Here is a 20,236-nt window from a genome sequence, read left to right on the forward strand (position 1 = left end):
GATCCGATAATGGGAGGGCATTTGTCAATAGCTCTATGGCCTAATTTTGTCAAGAAAAGGGAATGATCCACCAGACATCTTGTGCTTATACACCTGAACAAAATGGGGTAGCCGAGAGGAAAAATAGAACCATCCTAGAAATCACCCGGGCCTTAATGATCGAGTCCAAAGTCCCTAAACATTTTTGGCCAGAAGCCATAGCCACATCTGTCTACCTCATGAACCGACTCCCCACTAAAATTCTTAACCAAAAAACCCCTCTTGATATTTTATCTACACTGTCCAAAATTCCCCAACACCTAAACCTTCAACCCAAAATCTTTGGGTGCACCGTCTATGTACACATTCTTAAACACGAGAGAACCAAATTATCTCCATGTGCGACTAAATGTAAATTTTTAAATTATCTATTATCGTATAGAAAGATTAGAATTATAATGATAATATTATTAGTGGAAGACAACATTCACATATACATATAAAATGAGTTTATCAATATAACAGTTATTTATTAATCGAAGATAGAAAATATATTATTAGTGGAAGACAACATTCACATATACATATAAAATGAGTTTATCAATATAACAATTATTTATTAATCGAAGATAGAAAATATGAGTTAGTACATTATTTAATTTAATTATCCATTTCACTGCAATATAATATTGAGATCATCAAAATGATCAATTTTGAATTCATTTAAATCTTTACCATTAGATTTTTCCACTATAATATCCATTACACATGTAAATTAATAGTAATAAAATTCTAAACCTAATGATTATAAGTAATAATAAATTATGCAATTATAAAGAATTTGCTATGATATAAATATCGTTAACAATTAATGAATATTGTCAACAATTTATTCATTTATTATTAAACTATTTAGAATAGAAATGGGAAATAAAAGAAATCCATTTTACGAGATAAAAAATCTCTTCACTTTTTCAAATTTATTATATTATTAATAATTGTATTTTTTTCTGATTTTCTTCAAAACTAGATCCCAATTGCATATGTTCCGATGATGAAATTTGATAATTTTTATTTCAGTTTTCATATATCAACAAATGCATCAAAAATTTCAATATAATGCATGAAAATATAAATGAAACTATATTGATATTTTTCGTATACTTGCGTTAAAATAATCATGTCATTGTATTGATATTTTCGGGCCAGTTGAAACTCTATTCTTGATTCCATTAAGAATAATAAAGGGATTCATGATTTGAACACATTTACCAAATATGATCTCATTCAGTCGAGTTATCCAGACTAGTAAACATCTGTGGATTTTCAAAAAAAAAAAAAAAAAAAAAAAAAAAAAAAAAAAAAAAAAAAAAAAAAAAAACAACAGATGTCTGAGCAATTGAAGTCATCTACACAATCTGAATGAATGGACGGAATGATACAATGCTATATCCATGAAGAATTTTATGACACAACACAATAACACACCACTGTTTCACTGTTTGTACACAACAAATGTGAGTGGTCGGTCTCAGACTCTCAAGAACAACACAAGGCGCTCGCTGGCCTCTCCGCTGTTCGATCCACAAGGACCATGCCTGATGGGTTCGGCGCTGGCTGCAGACGAGGCAATCTCTTTGCTGCAGATGCATGAAAACAATTTCAACATATATACATCAAATGGAGTCTTAGCCAAACAAAACTCAAATTATAAAAGAATATAATCATGTTTAATTGCAAAGAAAGAGCTAAACAATCAGCTCATATGGTATATAAGATGGTCAGACGAATCGTGACTGGATCCGGACACTAAAAACTGTAGCAAAACTACAAATATTCCGGGCTTGAATCTAGATATCTGACCATTACCGGATGATAAGATCTTAAATAGCTTTTTAATTTGAGTGAATAATCTTTACCTATCTCATAAAATATGTCATTAACATTAGTTGCTGTTTTTGCAGATGTCTCCATGAAGAAAAGACCATTCGCCTGCGCATAAGTTTGTGCTTCCTGCAACAATATCACAATCAATTAACCCACAATGATGTAGATTATGACAATCAATGGTGACTATCAGTGTTAGGAGCTATATTACAAATACATTAACACCAAAACATATCAACTAAACAAGTAGGAATATCTCTGAAGAATAAAGACAAATGTGGATAGAAATTGTTGCAATAGACTTGGAGAAGTGGTCAAAGGCATGCGATTAAGCTAAAAGCACATGAAGAAATCCAAAAAGAACTCAATGAATGTATGTAAAGAAAAGGAGAGATGCTTGCCTCGGATTCCACTTTTTTGGCATCCAACAGATCTGATTTATTCCCAGCAAGAGCCATGACCATATTTGGGTTGCCTAATGCCACAAAGAAAAAGGGAGTGAAAACAGGAATGGCGCAAAAGGTAAAAAATCCTCGGAAAAAAAACAAACAGATGAATGTTTATTCTTTGTTCAAAGTTTGTTGCAAAAACACTCTTGCGTACTGGATACATTTCCACTCCTGCGTGCCTAAATCTCAATAAGATGGACATCTAAGACTCTTGTCATTTATTTTAGTTTTTAGTTTCCGAGTCGGGGGAGGGGAGAGCAGTGGCTAGTAGGCACTGCGCACGAGATCTCCCTTTATACATTGGGGAGGTCAGCTGCTTGGCTATCCTCTGAGCAATGACTCTTGTCACGAATCGAAATGAGTTTTAATTTCCCATACAATATCCAATCTTCTTAAGTAGCACTTTTGTCTAAAAAAAAAACTATTAACATTCTAAAGCAACATAACCCCAACAACTCCTATCACTTTCTTCAACTGACAATACAAATGAGTCGCGACTTCTTAGCATCATGCACAGTCCAGTTTCACTTTCAAACACAACATTTAAATGGGCTACCAGACAATGAAAGGAAATAGCAAAAGCCGAATTTGCCTTAAAACTGATATTTACCTTGTGCCTTAAGCTCCTCAGCCCATTTTTTGGCCCGATCAAAGGATGCCTACAGAATGGAAAAATGTTTAAGTAGATTAGGCATCCCAAAAAATCTCCGACTTCCAGATTCATCAACGTCACCTTACTTATCAATAATGAACGACAATGGAAAAGACTAACTGACATGTACCATCATACCCACTCAAAGAGCTGCTGGATCTGTGCCTATGAGACTAACTTGCTTTCGAGCTACTACACAGTACATGCAACTAGTTCATCGTATTTAGATTGAAGGATTCAAATAGCTGATTTGAGATCAATATTTCATATTATACTATATACTATTCATGAAGTAAATTTGAGTAAATTAAGTTCCACTTTATTCAGATCCCTCAAAACTTGGAGTATGCACTCCACATAACACAGCACTCATTAAACTTGATTCTTAACTTACTTGGTTAGTTACGTCATAAACAATAATAGCAGCCGCAGCTCCTCTGTAATACATTGGAGCTAAGCTGTGATATCTTTCTTGGCCTGCAGTGTCCCATATTTCAAACTTAACAGTTGCATCGCTCACGGCAACTGTTTGCGAAAAAAACGCGGCACCTATAGTCGACTCCTGCAGCACAAAACAGATCAAGTCGATAATTAGCTCAAGAAGAAGTTCTGACTTAATGTGCATAATAAACTACACAACATCATCGTATGCCTACCTGAAACTCGACGAATTGCCCTTTCACGAAACGAAGAACTAAACTCGATTTTCCAGCCCCTACATCTCCCAGAAGCACCTGAAGCCAAAAAAACACAAAAATATAAGTGTACAAAAACACCATCAACATGAGGAATAAGTGTAGCTGAGACACAAACAGAATTTTTTTTTTTTTTTTGTACAATCCAATTAATAGTAATCAGTCGATTTTGAAATTTGAGCATAAAAATTGGACTGAATTTATCCAATTATCCTGTACTGATTTACAAGTAGTTGAATTGCATTAGAAAATATGGTGATGTAGAGAATAAATACATTACCACAACATTACAACAGCATCAGAGCAAAACTAAAACCGCAAACAAATCAGAAATTTAAAAAACCTACGTCGGTGATCAATACATCTAAATTTCTAAAATTATACTCCATATATGAATCTGCAATCAATATTTCGATGAACTAATATCAACAACAAATAGCACAAAATTGGAACAATTTTCGCTCGTCTAATGTCAACAAAGAGCGATCTGTACCGTAGAAATCAATATCAAACAATCACAACCACCAAAACCGGTGAATTAAATCACAAATAACGAAAACGATGCGAATTATATGAGTAAAATTAAGAAATTGGGAAAATAATAGGACGGAGAAGAACAAACTAGTTTGGCGTTGATGCTCTTGTTTCCGCTGGAAGCCATGAATATCAACAATCACACATAAATCAGCAGCAGAATTCTGCGTGTTTTTATTGAAATTGATTAGGAATAATAAAAAAAAAAAAAAAGAGAATTATAGTTGGGGTTTATAGAAATAGGAGTTTGTGGAAAAGGATTTTAAAACATAATTATAAACCCCATCTCCCACACGCAATTTGATCAAAACCTAAGAATTCTTTAATGACCTTATGCATCCTAGGGGAGATAGACCTTATGCATCTTAGGGGAGTGATCCATTGCTAACTCATCATTTAATTGCTAACTACAATTAATTTAAGGCCACATGATTTCAAAAAACACGTGGTCTACAATTTGTCACGTGTAATTTTCGTTTTTATTAATTAAATCGAAAAAAATTAAAAAAAAAACGCCAAATTAGGGTTTTGGATGAAAATGTCAATATAGTGTTTCGAAAATATCAACACAATGCTTTGAGAATGTCAACACAAATTTAGGATTTACATTGTATATGCTTTATATTGACATATATCTTAGTTGCATTGACATTAGCCTGTGTACGAAAAATACGAAAATTCTAGATTTTTTTTTTCAAATTTTGACGTCGGAACATATGCATGTGTATATCGTTGGAATCCTTATAAAATTATCTTTAATTTGATATATGTTATATGAATTTAAAGTTTTGGGATTTCTTTTAAAAGTTAGTTATAACTAACTTGACATTAATACCCCTATTGATTTTTATTGGAATTAATCCTATAGCCTTATTGACGTTTTTTGTTGATCGTATTGACATTTTGTGGTTAATGATCTAGGCCTTTAATTTGAATATCTAATGGCTATTATTGAATTGTAGTTAGCAATTAAGCATTGAGTTAGCAATATAACACTCCCCATACATTGTATGTGTAAAATAAATTTAATTATAATATCTCTCGGGGACAATATCAACTCTGACAAAGCTGAAATACGATTCCATAATAATACAAACTTTTCTTGTATGTTGATCAATAGTTTTCAAGTTGGCTAGTATTGGATTATGAAAGACCAACACATATTGAAAAGTCAAAATAGGCCATGACCAGAAGTGTATTCGTTCTTATTCTCATTGGCTTGAGCTTCTTTAGTTTTATAATGTAGAACTGATTTAGAGATTCTTATGGTCTGAAATAGGGTTATATAGGGCATTAATTTGTCCTCTTTGAATTATGATAGACTAGGACTTCAAAGGATAAGATAGCTTTAAATTATGGACATAATTAGATAGGGATGTGATCAAATGAAAACTCTAAATATTGTATAAACTTAAAACTATGATCTGGACCATTGAAAAATGTCAACAGATCACAGAATTTCAACAGTAGTCAATGATTGATGTTGTGTTGATATTGTGTTGATACTGTGTTGATATTAAAATCTTGAAATTTTACACTGTGTTGATATTGTATTGAAACTGTGTTGAAAATGTGTTTGTGCAATATATAAGTTTGCATTTTATCACAATTAGATATGTGTATCAATCTCAGCGGACCACTGACTTCAACTTTTTCCAACTCGGCGGACCATTGAACGCGCTCTGGTCACTGACTACCTCCGACGGACGACAGAGTTCAACCATGTCCAACTCGGCGGGTAGTTTATTGCGTCTGTCTTTCGGTGTTGGCCGTGATCTTTATATCTTTACCTTTTACCTTTTTTTACTATGAAAATTCAACAAATACGTCAACATACCAAATTACAGGAATATAGAATAAAACACACGTAATTCACATAATTTGTATCCAAAACAATCTAAGTACATAAAATATGAAATTTTGTGTTTATCAATCCTTAAAATTTAACTAATACAGTATTCAGTGACAGACATATATAGAGGCTTGGGGACACTGGCAGATTCAATTAAGAACAAGAAGTACTATTGTACCCCTAGAATAAGAAGTAGCCTAGTGGTAAAAGTGTATCCTTCCACAGGTCAATTCCACAGTATTGACCTGGGATCAATTCCTCCTAAGCGGGTTTTTTGACATTGTCTATTTATATTTATAGTTTCTAATAATGTATGGTTAAATATAATCTTTATTATTTATGATTTTTATTATGCATATACTGTAGATAATATAAATTTAGGCTATTTCGTAAGATGGAAAATTTATTAAAAAAAAGAGTCATATTATATGAATATAAAGTGGTTAATTTCATTTTATATCCTTAGGGCCGGTTTTTCCACGTATCATTCATACTCCCTCCGTCTTATAAGAATATGTACTCTTTCCTTTTTAGTTCGTCCCACAAGAATATGTACTCTTTAGAGCATCTCCAATGCAAATAGGCCAGCCATAGGCCAGCCACTCTCTCTCCCTGCCACGTCAGCAGCACTAAAAATCCACCTGCCACATCAGATTTAGGCCCGGCCATATGCCAGCCGCAATAAAAATATTTCAAAATATACTATATTTACGGAATTAAAATTATGATTAAATTACGGATTAAATTTACGACACAGATACGGGAAAATTATTTCATTTCATTTTTAAAAAGTACAAAGATTTTTTAAAAAAATACATGATTTTTTTTTAAAAAAAGGGCTTCCACACACGAGCCCCGCCACTCTCTACTCCTCGTCGCCGTCGCCACCGCGCGCTGCCGCCACCCGGGGTATCTGACCGCACGTCGGAACCCCCCATCCGTGCCCTCGCGGTATCCAAATCAACCCGCATGCTCTCGAGCATCGAGTGAAGAAACATCTTCTCCGTGGGGTCGGTGGCGTTCTTCCAATCTTGGAAGACCTTGTACATCTGCTCCCGCGTTTTGTTACGCGAATAGAGAGTGTACTCGAGTGGGTATTCTTTGGGGACGGGGGGAGTATTATATACTCTCTCCGTCCCAATAATATGCAACATTTGGTTTTCGACACGAGATTTTATGCAGTGTTGTTTTGTGGGTTAATGAAGAGAGAGTAAAGTAAGAAAGAAGAAAAAATAAAGATAGTGTTGTTTCTATTTTAGAAAACGTTTCCAAAGGGGAAAACATTTCATTTCTAATGGGACAGATGAAGTATGCATATATGCATGTGGTGTTTTTGAATTAATAATTGGCAAAACACATCTCTAAGTCCTTGTACTTTGATTGTTTATTTCACTAGCTCCTTATACAATTTTTTCGTTTTAGTAAGTTCTTGTACTTTTTTTTTTTGATATATTCTAATCCTTATTTAACAGAATCGTTAACTTTTTCGTAATAAAATAACACATCATATATTAATTATTTAAATATATTCCACCTCATTATATCCAAGTTGGAAATCATGAACATAACATAAACAAATAAAAAAGAAAAAAAAAAAAAATTAAAAACTGAAACTAACACCACACACTCACTCACTCACCTTTCCTCTTTCTCTGCTTCGCAATCTCCGCCGCCGCTGCGGTCCTCTCCCTCCCCCTCCCCCACCGCCGCATACAACATCACCTGCCTTCAACCACTAGCTCACCGTCACCGCGAGACCATGACCGTGTTCCAGGCCACCGGATCTGCCAGCTTCGTCAACATCACCGACCTCAAGGGCGGCAAAGTCGGCTTCTCCCCCAGGACATCGTCAAATCAATGTACGCAATTCCCTACAACATCTCCGTCATCCAGATTCTGTCGATTCTCCCCTCCCCCGGCCCCGGCCAGATCAACATCACTGCTCTCATGTCGAAGCACGGCTGCAAAATCTTCGCCGAGACGCTGAACGCCAACCAGCTGAGAACACATTCGAGGACAATGTGGAGCCACTACAAATTGCTTTCTTTAGTTTTTTTTTTTTATCCTTTATTTCTTTATTTATGCCATGTTCTTAATTTTTAACTAAGATATTATGTGGAATATATTTAAATAAATAACATATGATGTGATATTTTAAAACGAAAAAGTTAACGATTCTGCTAAATAAGAATTAGAATATATATCAAATATAACATTACAGGGACTTACTAAAACAAAAAAATTGTACAAGAAGCTAATGAAATAAACAATTAAAGTACAAGGACTTAATGATATGTTTTGCCATACAAATTTTAACGAGTACTTACTAGTTTCTTTCGTTTGTTTATATATTGGTTTCTGCTATTTCGTTTTACAAATTTTCAATTAGTATTTTCAATTTGTGAACATTTAAATTAATTAATACTATTGCGATTAGTGATCTTGTAGCGCATTTTTAATGGTTGCGACATCAAAATCGAGGTGGCCCTATCAGTGTATTAGAAAACTCAATTGAAAATTATATGCAAGCTACAATTATATTTATAAAAAATCACACAATGTTTTTTATCTTTGTTTGCTCTCTAGTCTCTACCAATACCCCTTATCCTACTATGGGACTCATATTATTATTGCGTTGCATATTATAAATATATAGGGAAATATATAAGAATTAAATATTATAATGAGTTTCATGTCTGGATATATTATCAAATCATTATCATAATTCAATACTAGTACTAAATTTTAATTAATAAAATTTGACATAGCATTTCTTGCCAGATTTACATACCTCAGCCCAACTGACTCAAAAATTGGACAATGGATGCAAACCCAATAGCATTAAGAATTTTTTCCAGCCCAATCGATATAAAGCTAAATTTTGGTTTTTATTCGAATTCTTGTTTTCAATCAAGATTAAGTTTAACTTTATAAGTTTGTAGTAAAAAATAATTTCTCGGAAAATGATCACTTGCCAAATTGGACTGGAGCAAACCTGATGTTTTTATTATATATACAACAATGCTCCTTTCTTAATCATATTTTTAATATATTTTATGTATAATATTTGATATATAGTATTTCTCCAAAAAAATTCCCATCTACTTATCGAATTATTCACATTCTTCAGTTTAAATTTTTTTCAAGAATTTGCCTTTTTTTCTTAAAACATCACTATGAATCAGTGTGAACTGTGAGAACGCTGGCTTCGCCTTGAGATTTTTGAAATTGTTGAACAGAAATAAAATAATATTGTACAATGGAAAATAATTGACAAGAGTTGGGTAAAACCTAATAAGTTAAAGTTAAGCAATGGAATGAGCTAGCTAGTCAATTATTGCACAACTAACTTTAGCGGTCCAAAGGAATAAAATTGAAGAAATCATACATGATATTATTTGGTCAAACATTCATATTGAAGTTTGGTCACCAAAACCTCCTTTAAAATTCAATGATCATCATATTAGGAGGTGAATATTTTTGGTGGGACTCTACTTATATTTATTATGATGTCTTTTGGAGTTAGGCAAGTCATCAATTTCCACAAATTGATTAAAATAAATCCAATGTCTCATCACTCTATTGTGTTATGTATTAAATGTATGTTCCAATATAAGCATATATATATTCTCTTCTTTATATAAAGACAATGAATAGAGTATATATAGATTGATATTGCCTAAAATATACTGATTTGAACATTGACCATTTATTTACGTGCATGTGAGTATGTTATACCCACTTTTAAGCTAGTTTTTATTTCATTTAGGTGTTGTTAGGTTTCATTTCATGTAATTCTACTCCAATTTAAGTTTTATTATCGGTATTAATTTGATATCTAGCAAATGGTATCATAGTATTGCTAGTCATAAAAATGTAGTAAGTATCATTTTCTTTCTCTATGTATTAATTTGTGATATCTAGCAAATGGTACCATTTTTCAATACATATTATATGGGTTGATTAGAAATAACCAAAATTATAATTAATTTTTTTTTTCCTTAAAATAACAATGTTTATGACTCGAGGATTATCCTTTAAAAAGAGTAATTAATTGGTAGTAATCGAGTCCACCACGAACCCCTAACTTATGTGTGACAATGTGAGTGGGCGAGCATTATATATCATTTCAAATCATTTCAGTTTCTCTTTTCATGGTACATTCAATGTTTGATATATGAATATTCTACAAATATGAGTTGATAACAATAAATATTATATATAATATAACAAACCACTTAATACACTAGAATATTGAAAACATAAAATTATATACTATATCACGTTGTCCCAAAATTATAGCTCGTGTGCCTTTCACGTCGGCCCCAAAATTATAGTCCGGTTTCTTTGTACAAATAAAAATACATTAACCTCGATAATGTAACCATAGATGAATAGTTAAAATGTATGAAGCATATTGCTTGGATTGAATGTATTAAAAAAATTTATTGGGAGTAATAAATAATTAGTGGAAATGGAGAGCCCCACGAAGAAGTGAGTGTGTGTGAGGGGACAAAGTGTATAGGAAAGTTGATTGAGCCACGAGACATTGCCTTACTTTAAAAGGAGAGTAAACAATAAGTCTTTGTTGCCTTTCGCAATTTCGGATCTTTCAGCTTTGACTCAGATCCATTTTTTCATTTTCTAATCAACATTAATTCTTATACTTATCTCATTTCTTCTCTCATGTTAATTTTTCTCCAAATCTCGACTTCTAGATGAAAAAAATGAATGGCTAGGATTGAAATTGATAGATTAAGCATATGTACACATTGAAATGGGAAAAATGTCATAATAATTTCTTTATAACAATAAATTACTCTTATATGGAGTAATATAGGAATGATATGCTACATATTTTATGTGAGCACCACTCTCGTTTAAAAAATATTTAGCGTTGTCCATTTCAATTTATATATTTAGCATTCTAATAAATATATAAACCGAAACGAACAACGTTAAATATGCGTTAAATGAGAATGATGCTCACATAATTCATCTGGAGTAATATTGTTATATAGGAAAGTGATTAGTGCAATAATTGATCTCAATACAAAACGCATGTCAAATTCTGACCATGAGATTTTTTAATAGTTAATAATTAATCAAAAATTACAGAAGATTATTATTAATCAATTTTATGTCATTTATAAAATTTGAGTTTGAGATTATTTTCTGATCTTTTTATGTCATCCTTATTCAAATGACCTAAAACTAATAATGATCACAAAAGTGATCTCCGTATAATTCTGTATTTTTGTATTAAGATTAAGTTTTGTACAGATCACATTCCTTAGTTATGGTTTATTACAGATGCGAACGTGAGGTAACTCAAATCCTTGGGCGTAATTAGTTATAAGATAAATAATCACATGTTGAGATTTCAAATTAAACAAGAATATATTTTTAAAAATTAATCACTTACTAGATCTATAGTATTTCATTGTTTTGGCTACTACTAGGCTTGAGGCACAAAACCAACCTGTACCATGATAAAATGCTTGACCACCATAGATTTAATTAACACACAAGATCCTATAAAGATTCAAATTTGTGCTTTCACTTACTTTAAAGCTTCAATTTTCCTGTTTGAAAGCTATTGTTGTTTGTTTAGATGCAGTGACATTTCGGTAAAAATTACCCTCAATTGAAAAATAACCTGATTGATTCTTTATTTTCTTTATCATCTCCTTTTCAATTTCTAGAACAGAAAATTGCATCTTTTTTTTTCTTTCATTACGTAGGATGATAATGGATTTTGCACCAATTAAGTTATTGGTTTTTATAATGCTACAAGTTGATGCCATACATTTAAATGGAATATCCACTGTCTCATTCATAAATCACTACTTATAAGATACATGGATATATTCAACTTGACTACTAAATCAACTATTGTGAACTTTAGACTAATACGTCCAAACTAATTTTTATTATAAATTAATGATCACTTATCTATCAATGACACACATCAATAATAATCTTTGAAGAAAAAGAGCCTTATTTCGAGAAAATTTGTGTAACAATGTTGCATTGTTTCTCATCACCAATGGGTGACTTAGCAATTACCAATTCAACTATGCAAGAGTTATAAGTAACCTTTTTTGGTGTAATATCCCATCAATATTTATCATGGAATGAAATATCTCAATCCATGCCACAATTATATGACCTTACATATTTAAAATTTGAAATATCAACCATAAATTATGTACAATATGTGAGACGCCCTAAGTTCTAGCTAGATTCAAGTTTATATTTCAACATCGTTTGTAATTTTAATTGGTGGTATTAAATATGAGTTTTAAATTTAAATTTTAACCAGTAAAATGCTCACACAAAAATCAACTTTGAGAAAAATACGTAGAGTTTTCTATCTAGTGGAATCAAAATTATCTTCCCCACTTACACTATATAGTCGCATATCTTAGTGAGCACCATCCATGAACACTATAATCGTACAATACACGTTTAGCACCGATTGTTTTATTTTATATATTTAGTTTTATTCTAATAAATCAGAAATTGATATTTTAAATTTTACAAATTTCATAAAAATCATAGCTCGAATTGTTTTGTTTTCTTTATAACTTCAAATAAATAAATAAAATGACATATCGATCTTTGATTTTTACAAAAATTTTAGATAGGAAAATATCAGTAATATTTTTTTAATATATTGTAATTAAACTAAATCAATTAAATAAAAAAATGCTAAATCATTTTCACATAAGGTATACAGGATTATCATTAACCTCGTAAACTATACCACTTATATTAACATTTTTCTCGTCCAATGAACTAGGGCCAATCTACTAGTCCAATTACCCATCTTTAATGTACTTAGTATAGTAGTTTTAAATTTTAAAATTCAAATAAAATGAGATTGCATTTATTTGTGAATCTGTAGCACGTGCGTCCTCAAAGTTAACACTAATCAAACACAAGAAAACAATACTATAAATAATGGTAGTATTACATTATTTAAATTCTTAATTAAACTTTAATAGATGATGAGTTGGCAGCAAAGCATATTGGGAATGCAATCCAGTCAAAGCAAATGCAATAGGAATCCTGATAAGGTCGATTCATTCAAACCCAAATACTGTCACAGTCAAACGCTTCGCTGTCACTTTAATATACTTTTTCTTATATAAAAATATATAGTTGAATTAAAGTATTATGCTTGTTCTTTATGTTTAATGGGTTCCACCATTATTTAGTCTTGTTTTTTAGAAATGAAAATCTTTCTATTTATTTCTTATTACAAGGAAAACTATAGAACTTTTACCCGTCATTGTTGAAAGACTAGTTTAGCCCCTTGGCATAAGAAGTTGATGACGAATTTTTGATGAGTTATATATATACTCCCTCAGTCCAAAGATAAATATCACACTTTGGTGATAATATAATTTTTAGGTTGTGTGTTAAATAAGGAAAAAAAAATATTTGTGTATATAAATGTCTCATAAAAAAATGTGACATTTGTTGCGAGATAAATTAAAAAGAAAAATGACAAATTTACATTGAAATAAAAGGGGTATTATGTAAGATACACTTTTATGATTTCTAAAGATTAAATTAGGCATACAAATACAAGTATCGGAATTCAAAATCTCAAAAATATTCTACCTGATACCCGATCCGCATGTGAATTTAGGTATCCTAATAATTGATACGGGTACCCAAATCTGGCTAATCGGGTACATGCAAACCCGAAATTATAATGTTACAGATTTACTCTATTTTATAAATTATATAAATATATTCCTTCTTTTGAATAAATTATTATACATAAATGTACATAGCACTCCAATTCTATTTACATAATACTCCTAATTTACACAACCTGATTTCTTATTCTTATCATAACAATAGCATATGTGTTCATATACTACATGCATAATGTGTGAAACCAATAAAGATTGCAGTTAAAACATGGTCATTTACATGAAGCTTAGGGGCATCTATGTCATTAGCTAAAACATTACTGCACTAAATTTACATACCTCGCACGTGCGTGGCGCGCTGGTCCACTCGTGGATCCCTGCCACCAGATAAATTTTCTAACATCATAAATAAATTATTATTACTATATTTTTTATAGGAAAAAATAATTCAATGCATTATTGAATTTAGAAATTTCACCCATTCTATTTTATTTATTGGTGAGGCATTTAATTCTCATCCCATTACAGCTATACGCCTACACACTTTTTCTTTTGTTATTTATCCATTTCTATTAGAAAACAATTCATTTCTTCACAAATATTCAATTAATATGAATTTGTAACTTATACGACATCTTTTCCTCTTTAATTAAATTGCATATAATCAATTAAATATGAATTTATAACTTACCTGTAGTTACATAGCCTAATAAATATAAACTGGGGGGTAGGTTTTTCAAAAATGCCTCGGAATTAAGAGCATCCGCAACGCTGCCTCGTTGCGGTCTCGGTCTCGTCTCGACGAGACGAGATGTCTTGACGCCCGACGCGTTCGGAAGAGGCCAGCCTCGAGCTGGCGAGACGACGCGCGCGGCCACGTGGCGCGCGCTAAGCGATGGCGTGACGCCCACTCGCCGGCCCGCGAGTGGGCGTCGGAATTATGACGTCATAATTTTTTTTTTTAAATTGAAAATTCGATTTTTTTTTGTAAATTTTAATATTTAATTATGTATTTTTAATCATGCATTTTTAAATTTTTTAGGCCTTTAAATTGTAATTTTTATTTTATTTAATTATATTATTTTTTAATTATGTATTTTATAATTATGTATTTTATAATTTTTTAGGCCTTTAAATTGTGATTTTATTTTATTTAATTAAGTGTGTTTTTATTAATTGAATTTGTTGGAAATAAAAATTAAAAAATGAAATTGAATGAATAGTTAAGAGATGGATAAGAGATGGTTAAGAGATGGAGGGATGCAGGTGTTGTCTCTTAGTTAAGAGATGAGCTGAAAAGTACAGTGAGACCCATAAATAGTTAAGAGATGAGACGGTTAAAAGACGGATAAGAGACAGCGTTGCGGATGGCCTAAATAAAGTTTGTAAAGTCTTTCAAATTTGTGGATTTGAATTATTTTAGTTACATCAACATATATTTAATGCATAGAATGAAAAAGGACTCGAGTCTTGAAAGCCTATAGTAATGTAATTTAAACAACAATACTTATAATAATTGCAACTTTATGAAGGGGAAAATGCTTTTTATGAAGCTAATTAATTGATATCATAACGTGGCGCAATTTGATTGGGCTGTGACGAAAAGCAGTCAAAACCACACGGGAGTACAGTCAAGGCAACACTGTCACGGCGGTCAAGTGTCCTTTGCATCATTCACTTTTCTATTTATTACACTATTATTCAAAAACCAAAAAATTAATTATACTAGTACTACTAGTTTTTTATTTCTATTGTTTTGGAATTTCATATCTGTATTAAAATACACTGTTGAAGTTCGCATTTTGGCTTTTTCAAGGCGATATTTTTATATTTTAATTATTTTCTTTTTAGATTAAATTGAATATTTATGGGATTCAGTCAAGACTGTGAGCAAAAACAAGTGGGACTGCCCCAAAAAAACAAAGGGGGAAAAAGAAAAAGGAAGTGAGGAGCCCTTTGGTGGAGATGCCCTTTCTCTCTCCTCAAATTTTCTCACTCTAATTGCCATCTCATCCTGGTGGCCTTTCAATCCTCATTTCTTCAGGTTTTGATGATCTGGGTCTGAATTATTTTCCTCATTTCCTGCTGTTTTGCGGTAAAAATTGGATCTTTTTGTGTTTTCTGGATCTCTGTCTGCTTCTGTGGACGTTGTTGCTCACACACTTCATTATCTCTCTCATCTTTTTGTTTTTCTGAGGCTTGAATGGGAAGAAAGAGGTAATTGATTTTAATTTTTTCTGGGGAGAGAGTCTTGGATATGAATGGTGTATGATGTGTTGAGTGATGATGGTGATGAGTCTTTTGACCGGTGAAAGAGAAAATCACAAAAAGTGAAAAAGAAAGAGAGAGAGAGTGGGAGTAGAGAGAGAAGGAGGAAATACAAAAGATGCGCCCCTTGAAAGGTGCATTATTGCTTGTGAATGTCAATGAAAGTGAGATACTTTGAGGAAAATTTTCCCCCAATTTCTTGTTTATCCCTTTTCACACACACACTTGATGTGTAGAAGTAGCTTCTTTTTTCACTTGGTGTAATGTGCTTTCTTGAAAGGCCTAATTGTGGAGATTCTTTGCTATTTCATTTATTTAGTGAGGGAAAGATTTGATTTTGCTAGAAATTGGGACAGGGTTTTGCCAAAATGCCTATGTTTCAGCCTTCTAGGAAAGATGGTGGTGTTCTTGGCCTTGATGGTGGCGGTGATGGCCGTATTCTTGATGTGGAATCCGCGGTCAAGGATGGGGTTTTGGGAGGTGTGGCGGTGTACGGTGGTGGCGGTGGTGGCGGTGAGAAGTTGGATCTGAAAAAGATGATTGAAGAGCTCAATTTGTGTGAGGTTCCCTCAGTTTTCATTTGCCCCATTTCCCTTGAACCAATGCAAGATCCTGTGACACTCTGCACTGGCCAAACCTATGAGAGGTCCAACATCTTGAAATGGTTTAGTATGGGGCACTACACTTGCCCCACCACAATGCAGGAGCTATGGGACGACACGGTCACCCCAAACACGACGTTGCATCACTTGACATACACGTGGTTCTCGCAGAAGTATGTGCAGATGAAGAAGAGGTCCGAGGATGCTGAGGGCAGGGCGTCCGAGCTCCTAGCTAATCTCAAGAGGGTTAAGGGCCAGGCGCGAATCCAGACCCTCAAGGAGCTGCAGAGAGTCGTGGCGAATCACTCCACTGCTAGGAAGACCGTGGTGGATGAGGGTGGTGTGGCCCTCGTCTCATCCTTACTCGGTCCTTTCACCTCCTACGCTGTAGGGTGTGAGGTCGTTGCAATTCTTGTCAACCTGAGCCTCACTTCCGAGGCGAAGATGAGCTTGATGCAGCCTGCGAAGGTCTCATCCGTTGTGGATGTTTTGAATGAGGGCTCGATTGAAACCAAGATCAATTGTGTAAGGTTGATTGAGATGCTGATGGAGGAGAAGGATTTCAGAACGGAGCTTGTATCGAGCCATAGCTTGTTGGTCGCGTTGATGAGGCTAGTGAGGAATAAGAGGCACCCGAACGGCCATTTGCCCGGCCTTACCCTTCTAAAGTTGATTTCCACGCTCAAAGAGGTCCGGAGTTTGATTGTGAGCATCGGAGCTATACCTCAGTTGTTAGAGCTGATACCGGTATTGAATCCAGAGTGTGTCGAGCTAGCCCTCTTCGTATTGGACATCCTCTCCTCCTTGCCACAAGGGCAGCAAGCGTTGATGGATTGTTCGAACACAATCCCAACCATGGTTAAGCTACTCATGAGGATAACAGAATGCTGCACGGATTACGCCCTGTCAATATTGTGCTCCGTCTGCAACCTCTCGCCTCAAGAATGCTCACTGAGAGCTGTGGACGCAGGCCTTGCAGCGAAGCTCCTCCTCGTCATACAGAGTGGCTGCAGTCCAGCCCTCAAGCAGCGCGCTGCCGAGCTTCTGAAGCTCTGTAGTCTCAACTTTTCAGACACGATGTTCATCTCCAAGTGCAAACTGACCAGAACGATCCAATGAAACGCGGTGCTTGCTGCTGCTAAGGAGGACGAGGACGAGGACGAGGACGAGGACGAGGACGAGGACGAGGGGGCCAAGTGTTTTACGAATAATGTCATTTGTAAAGATAGAAATATATATGGCGCGGAAGCTTGTAGCCACTGTTGTTGAAAATGGTGTTGTTGGTGGAGCTTGCAGCAGATTGCAATTGTAATTTCTTAGCCATTTGCGTTTGCTCCATTAAATCTTTGCAATTCAAGATCCTCCAAGATTTTCACATTCAACTCTGTAGAAGTTTTGGTTTTTTTTGGGTATTGTTACAGGTTTTAGAATGCAGCAAAGATATCATTTCCATGTGTACAATCAATCAATCACAATTCTTCACTTTATTAATGGTCATTTTCAATTTTCCTATTCCCTGTTGATGTTTCTCATAGTCTCTGTAATATACCATTAGCAAACAAGATTTCTCTATCAAAGTATTTGAGTGCAACTGACATTTACACATTAAAATGAAAGAAAATTGTGGTATAAAACAAAAAGGCAGAAGCAATTCACCAAAACCATCCATTACAGCAAGCTATAGCTGAAAATAGTAGAGAATAATGGGGCAACTGAAACTAGGTGATAATATTAGATTCATATCCAAAACCTTTCTTCAACCAATTTCAGTTAGAATGTAGTTTTTGCCTCCAAAAGTAAAAGTTCAAACTAGGAGCAGCTTTCTACTAATTCTGAAAAGAATTACATAAACCTGAACCTAAAATTACTTTAATGCTCCATGCAAATGTGTTACGAACTCAATGTCCCACATCGGTTGTGAGAACAACTAGTGTGAGTTATATAGACTAAATGAGCAATCTAATGCACCACAACCAATGCACTATTAACATTGGTTGTACTATGAACAACCTTCACTGCTCATAGAACACTTTAAATCCGACATTAAAAATGGCAAACCAAAACATACAAAAATAAAGTAAAATTACTAAACTGGAAATCGAACACACACCCTTCGGCATCAATTAATTCCTCTGTCTCAACTAAGATGACATACTTTCCTTTTTAGTTTGTTTCAATCAAGATGATAGTACAATTCTATTTTTGGTAATTTTCTCTCTCCAGTTAATATACTCAACCACTTTTTTCTTTTTCCTATTATAGTAGTATTCAACTCTATTTATTCTTTAATTAACTACATTAACTGCCAACTCCTAAAATCTAGTGCCAACTAATGTGTCATCTTAGCCGGGACGGAGGGAATAGTATATTTGTATCATCCTGTACTGGTAACTAAACTGAATCATTGTGACAATCAGGCACGACGAAAAGATCAAGGGCCCAATCCAATAATGTGCTAAACAATTTAAGCAAAGCCCAATAAATAATTGCTCCATGCTCAAATTTCTTAACCATGGCTATAATTATTAAAGCTTAATTATATCCAACAAATAAGCACTGGATTAAATTGTGAAATAACCTTTGACATATGATTGATTGATAAGATTTGTAATGTTCAAAATAATTTATTTTATTAGAATAAGTACTGTATTTTTTCCTTCTTTTCCATCTTCTCTTGTTCTAATTATAACCATTGTTTTATGCATCACTAAAGACACATTTTATACACTAATGGCACAACAAGTAAAATTGATAGTTTATGATTTAATATTCTATTTTCAAATTTCATAAGAATACTATAGTTTAATTAAATTTATGATTTTAAACGATTATGCTTTAAAGTATATAAACTATATAAGTCAATTCTAAAACCCGTTTTGAATCCAAAAGTGCTTCGGTATTTGCTTACGGTGGTGACGAATTCCTTTTACAATTTTTTTGATGGATTGGAAGTGCTTATTAATTATTAATAAAATCACGATGAACAATTTTCGATAACTATGATGGAAACTCGACTTTCATATTACAACATTATTAACAAACAGCTAAACAATTGTTTGTGTAAAATTTGCAACGCTTGTATGGTTGGCAAATGAAATAAAAATAATTATAATAATAGGTGTAAAAAAATTATTATACAAGTATCATAGGTCACTCTTTTTATAACCATGAAATTTTATAAATTTCTAATACTATGATAATAGAGTGGTGACTCAATGTAAAGAAATCATTATTTTAAAAATAATTAGAAAAATATTTAAAATAAATTAATGCAAGTAGTTCAGAATAGGCAGAAAAAAAAAATGCAAATAGCATGAAAAAAATCATTGTATAAGTACCATAACTCATTCTTTCTACGACCATAGAATCTTAAAATTTTCTATTATGATATATTAGAATGATCTATAATTGTAAACAATATTTAACTAATCCAATAATAAATCTAGACTGAAACTTAAAAATAATTTGCAAGGAGTTTAGTATGCCAGTGAAAATAATTTTAACTGCAAAATTTTAATAATATTATAAATTACGGATAAAGACATAATTTCCACTCTGCACGCCATTCAAACTTGTATATAGCTAATTGTTGTCATGTGTCACAAGCTAATATTTTAAAGATTAGCTGCGTTTACTTAAAAAGGATTT

The 20,236-nt window shown here is 33.0% G+C and overlaps 2 protein-coding genes across 3 annotated transcripts; one reads left to right on the forward strand and one right to left on the reverse strand.

Moving 5' to 3' along the window:
- Positions 1-1,369: 1,369 nt before the first annotated feature.
- On the reverse strand, positions 1,370-4,440 carry LOC125210954 (ras-related protein RABF2b). The gene is made up of 7 exons (XM_048110605.1): positions 4,285-4,440; positions 3,624-3,701; positions 3,362-3,529; positions 2,926-2,974; positions 2,268-2,341; positions 1,899-1,992; positions 1,370-1,619 (listed from the first exon to the last, which is right to left on the reverse strand). Exons 1-7 carry the CDS (start codon positions 4,321-4,323, stop codon positions 1,519-1,521), a joined length of 603 nt encoding a protein of 200 aa, XP_047966562.1. The 5' UTR covers positions 4,324-4,440; the 3' UTR covers positions 1,370-1,518.
- An 11,168-nt stretch (positions 4,441-15,608) lies between these two features.
- Positions 15,609-18,075, forward strand: LOC125214550 (U-box domain-containing protein 30). 2 transcript variants are annotated; one of them, XM_048115624.1, is made up of 2 exons: positions 15,609-15,813; positions 16,343-18,075. In XM_048115624.1, exon 2 carries the CDS (start codon positions 16,355-16,357, stop codon positions 17,705-17,707), a length of 1,353 nt encoding a protein of 450 aa, XP_047971581.1. In that variant the 5' UTR covers positions 15,609-15,813; positions 16,343-16,354; the 3' UTR covers positions 17,708-18,075. The 2 variants fall into 2 exon arrangements, with proteins under 2 accessions (XP_047971581.1, XP_047971580.1); XM_048115623.1 differs by having other exon boundaries at positions 15,609-15,762.
- The last annotated feature ends 2,161 nt before the right edge of the window (positions 18,076-20,236 follow it).

This window comes from Salvia hispanica, chromosome 3, assembly GCF_023119035.1.
Source record: "Salvia hispanica cultivar TCC Black 2014 chromosome 3, UniMelb_Shisp_WGS_1.0, whole genome shotgun sequence".
Taxonomy (NCBI): Eukaryota; Viridiplantae; Streptophyta; class Magnoliopsida; order Lamiales; family Lamiaceae; genus Salvia; species Salvia hispanica.

What these genes read in the sequence shown, in the direction of transcription:
- LOC125210954 (XM_048110605.1), bottom strand. Translation starts at nt 4,323, where the DNA reads ATGGCTTCCAGCGGAAACAAGAGCATCAACGCCAAACTA. An exon ending in TGAGGAGCTTAAGGCACAAG is followed by an intron (nt 2,342 to 2,925) that starts GTAAATATCAGT and finishes TTGTGGCATTAG; the next exon opens with GCAACCCAAATATGGTCATG. An exon ending in CCAAAAAAGTGGAATCCGAG is followed by an intron (nt 1,993 to 2,267) that starts GCAAGCATCTCT and finishes ATATTGTTGCAG; the next exon opens with GAAGCACAAACTTATGCGCA.
- LOC125214550 (XM_048115624.1), top strand. Translation starts at nt 16,355, where the DNA reads ATGCCTATGTTTCAGCCTTCTAGGAAAGATGGTGGTGTTCTTGGCCTT.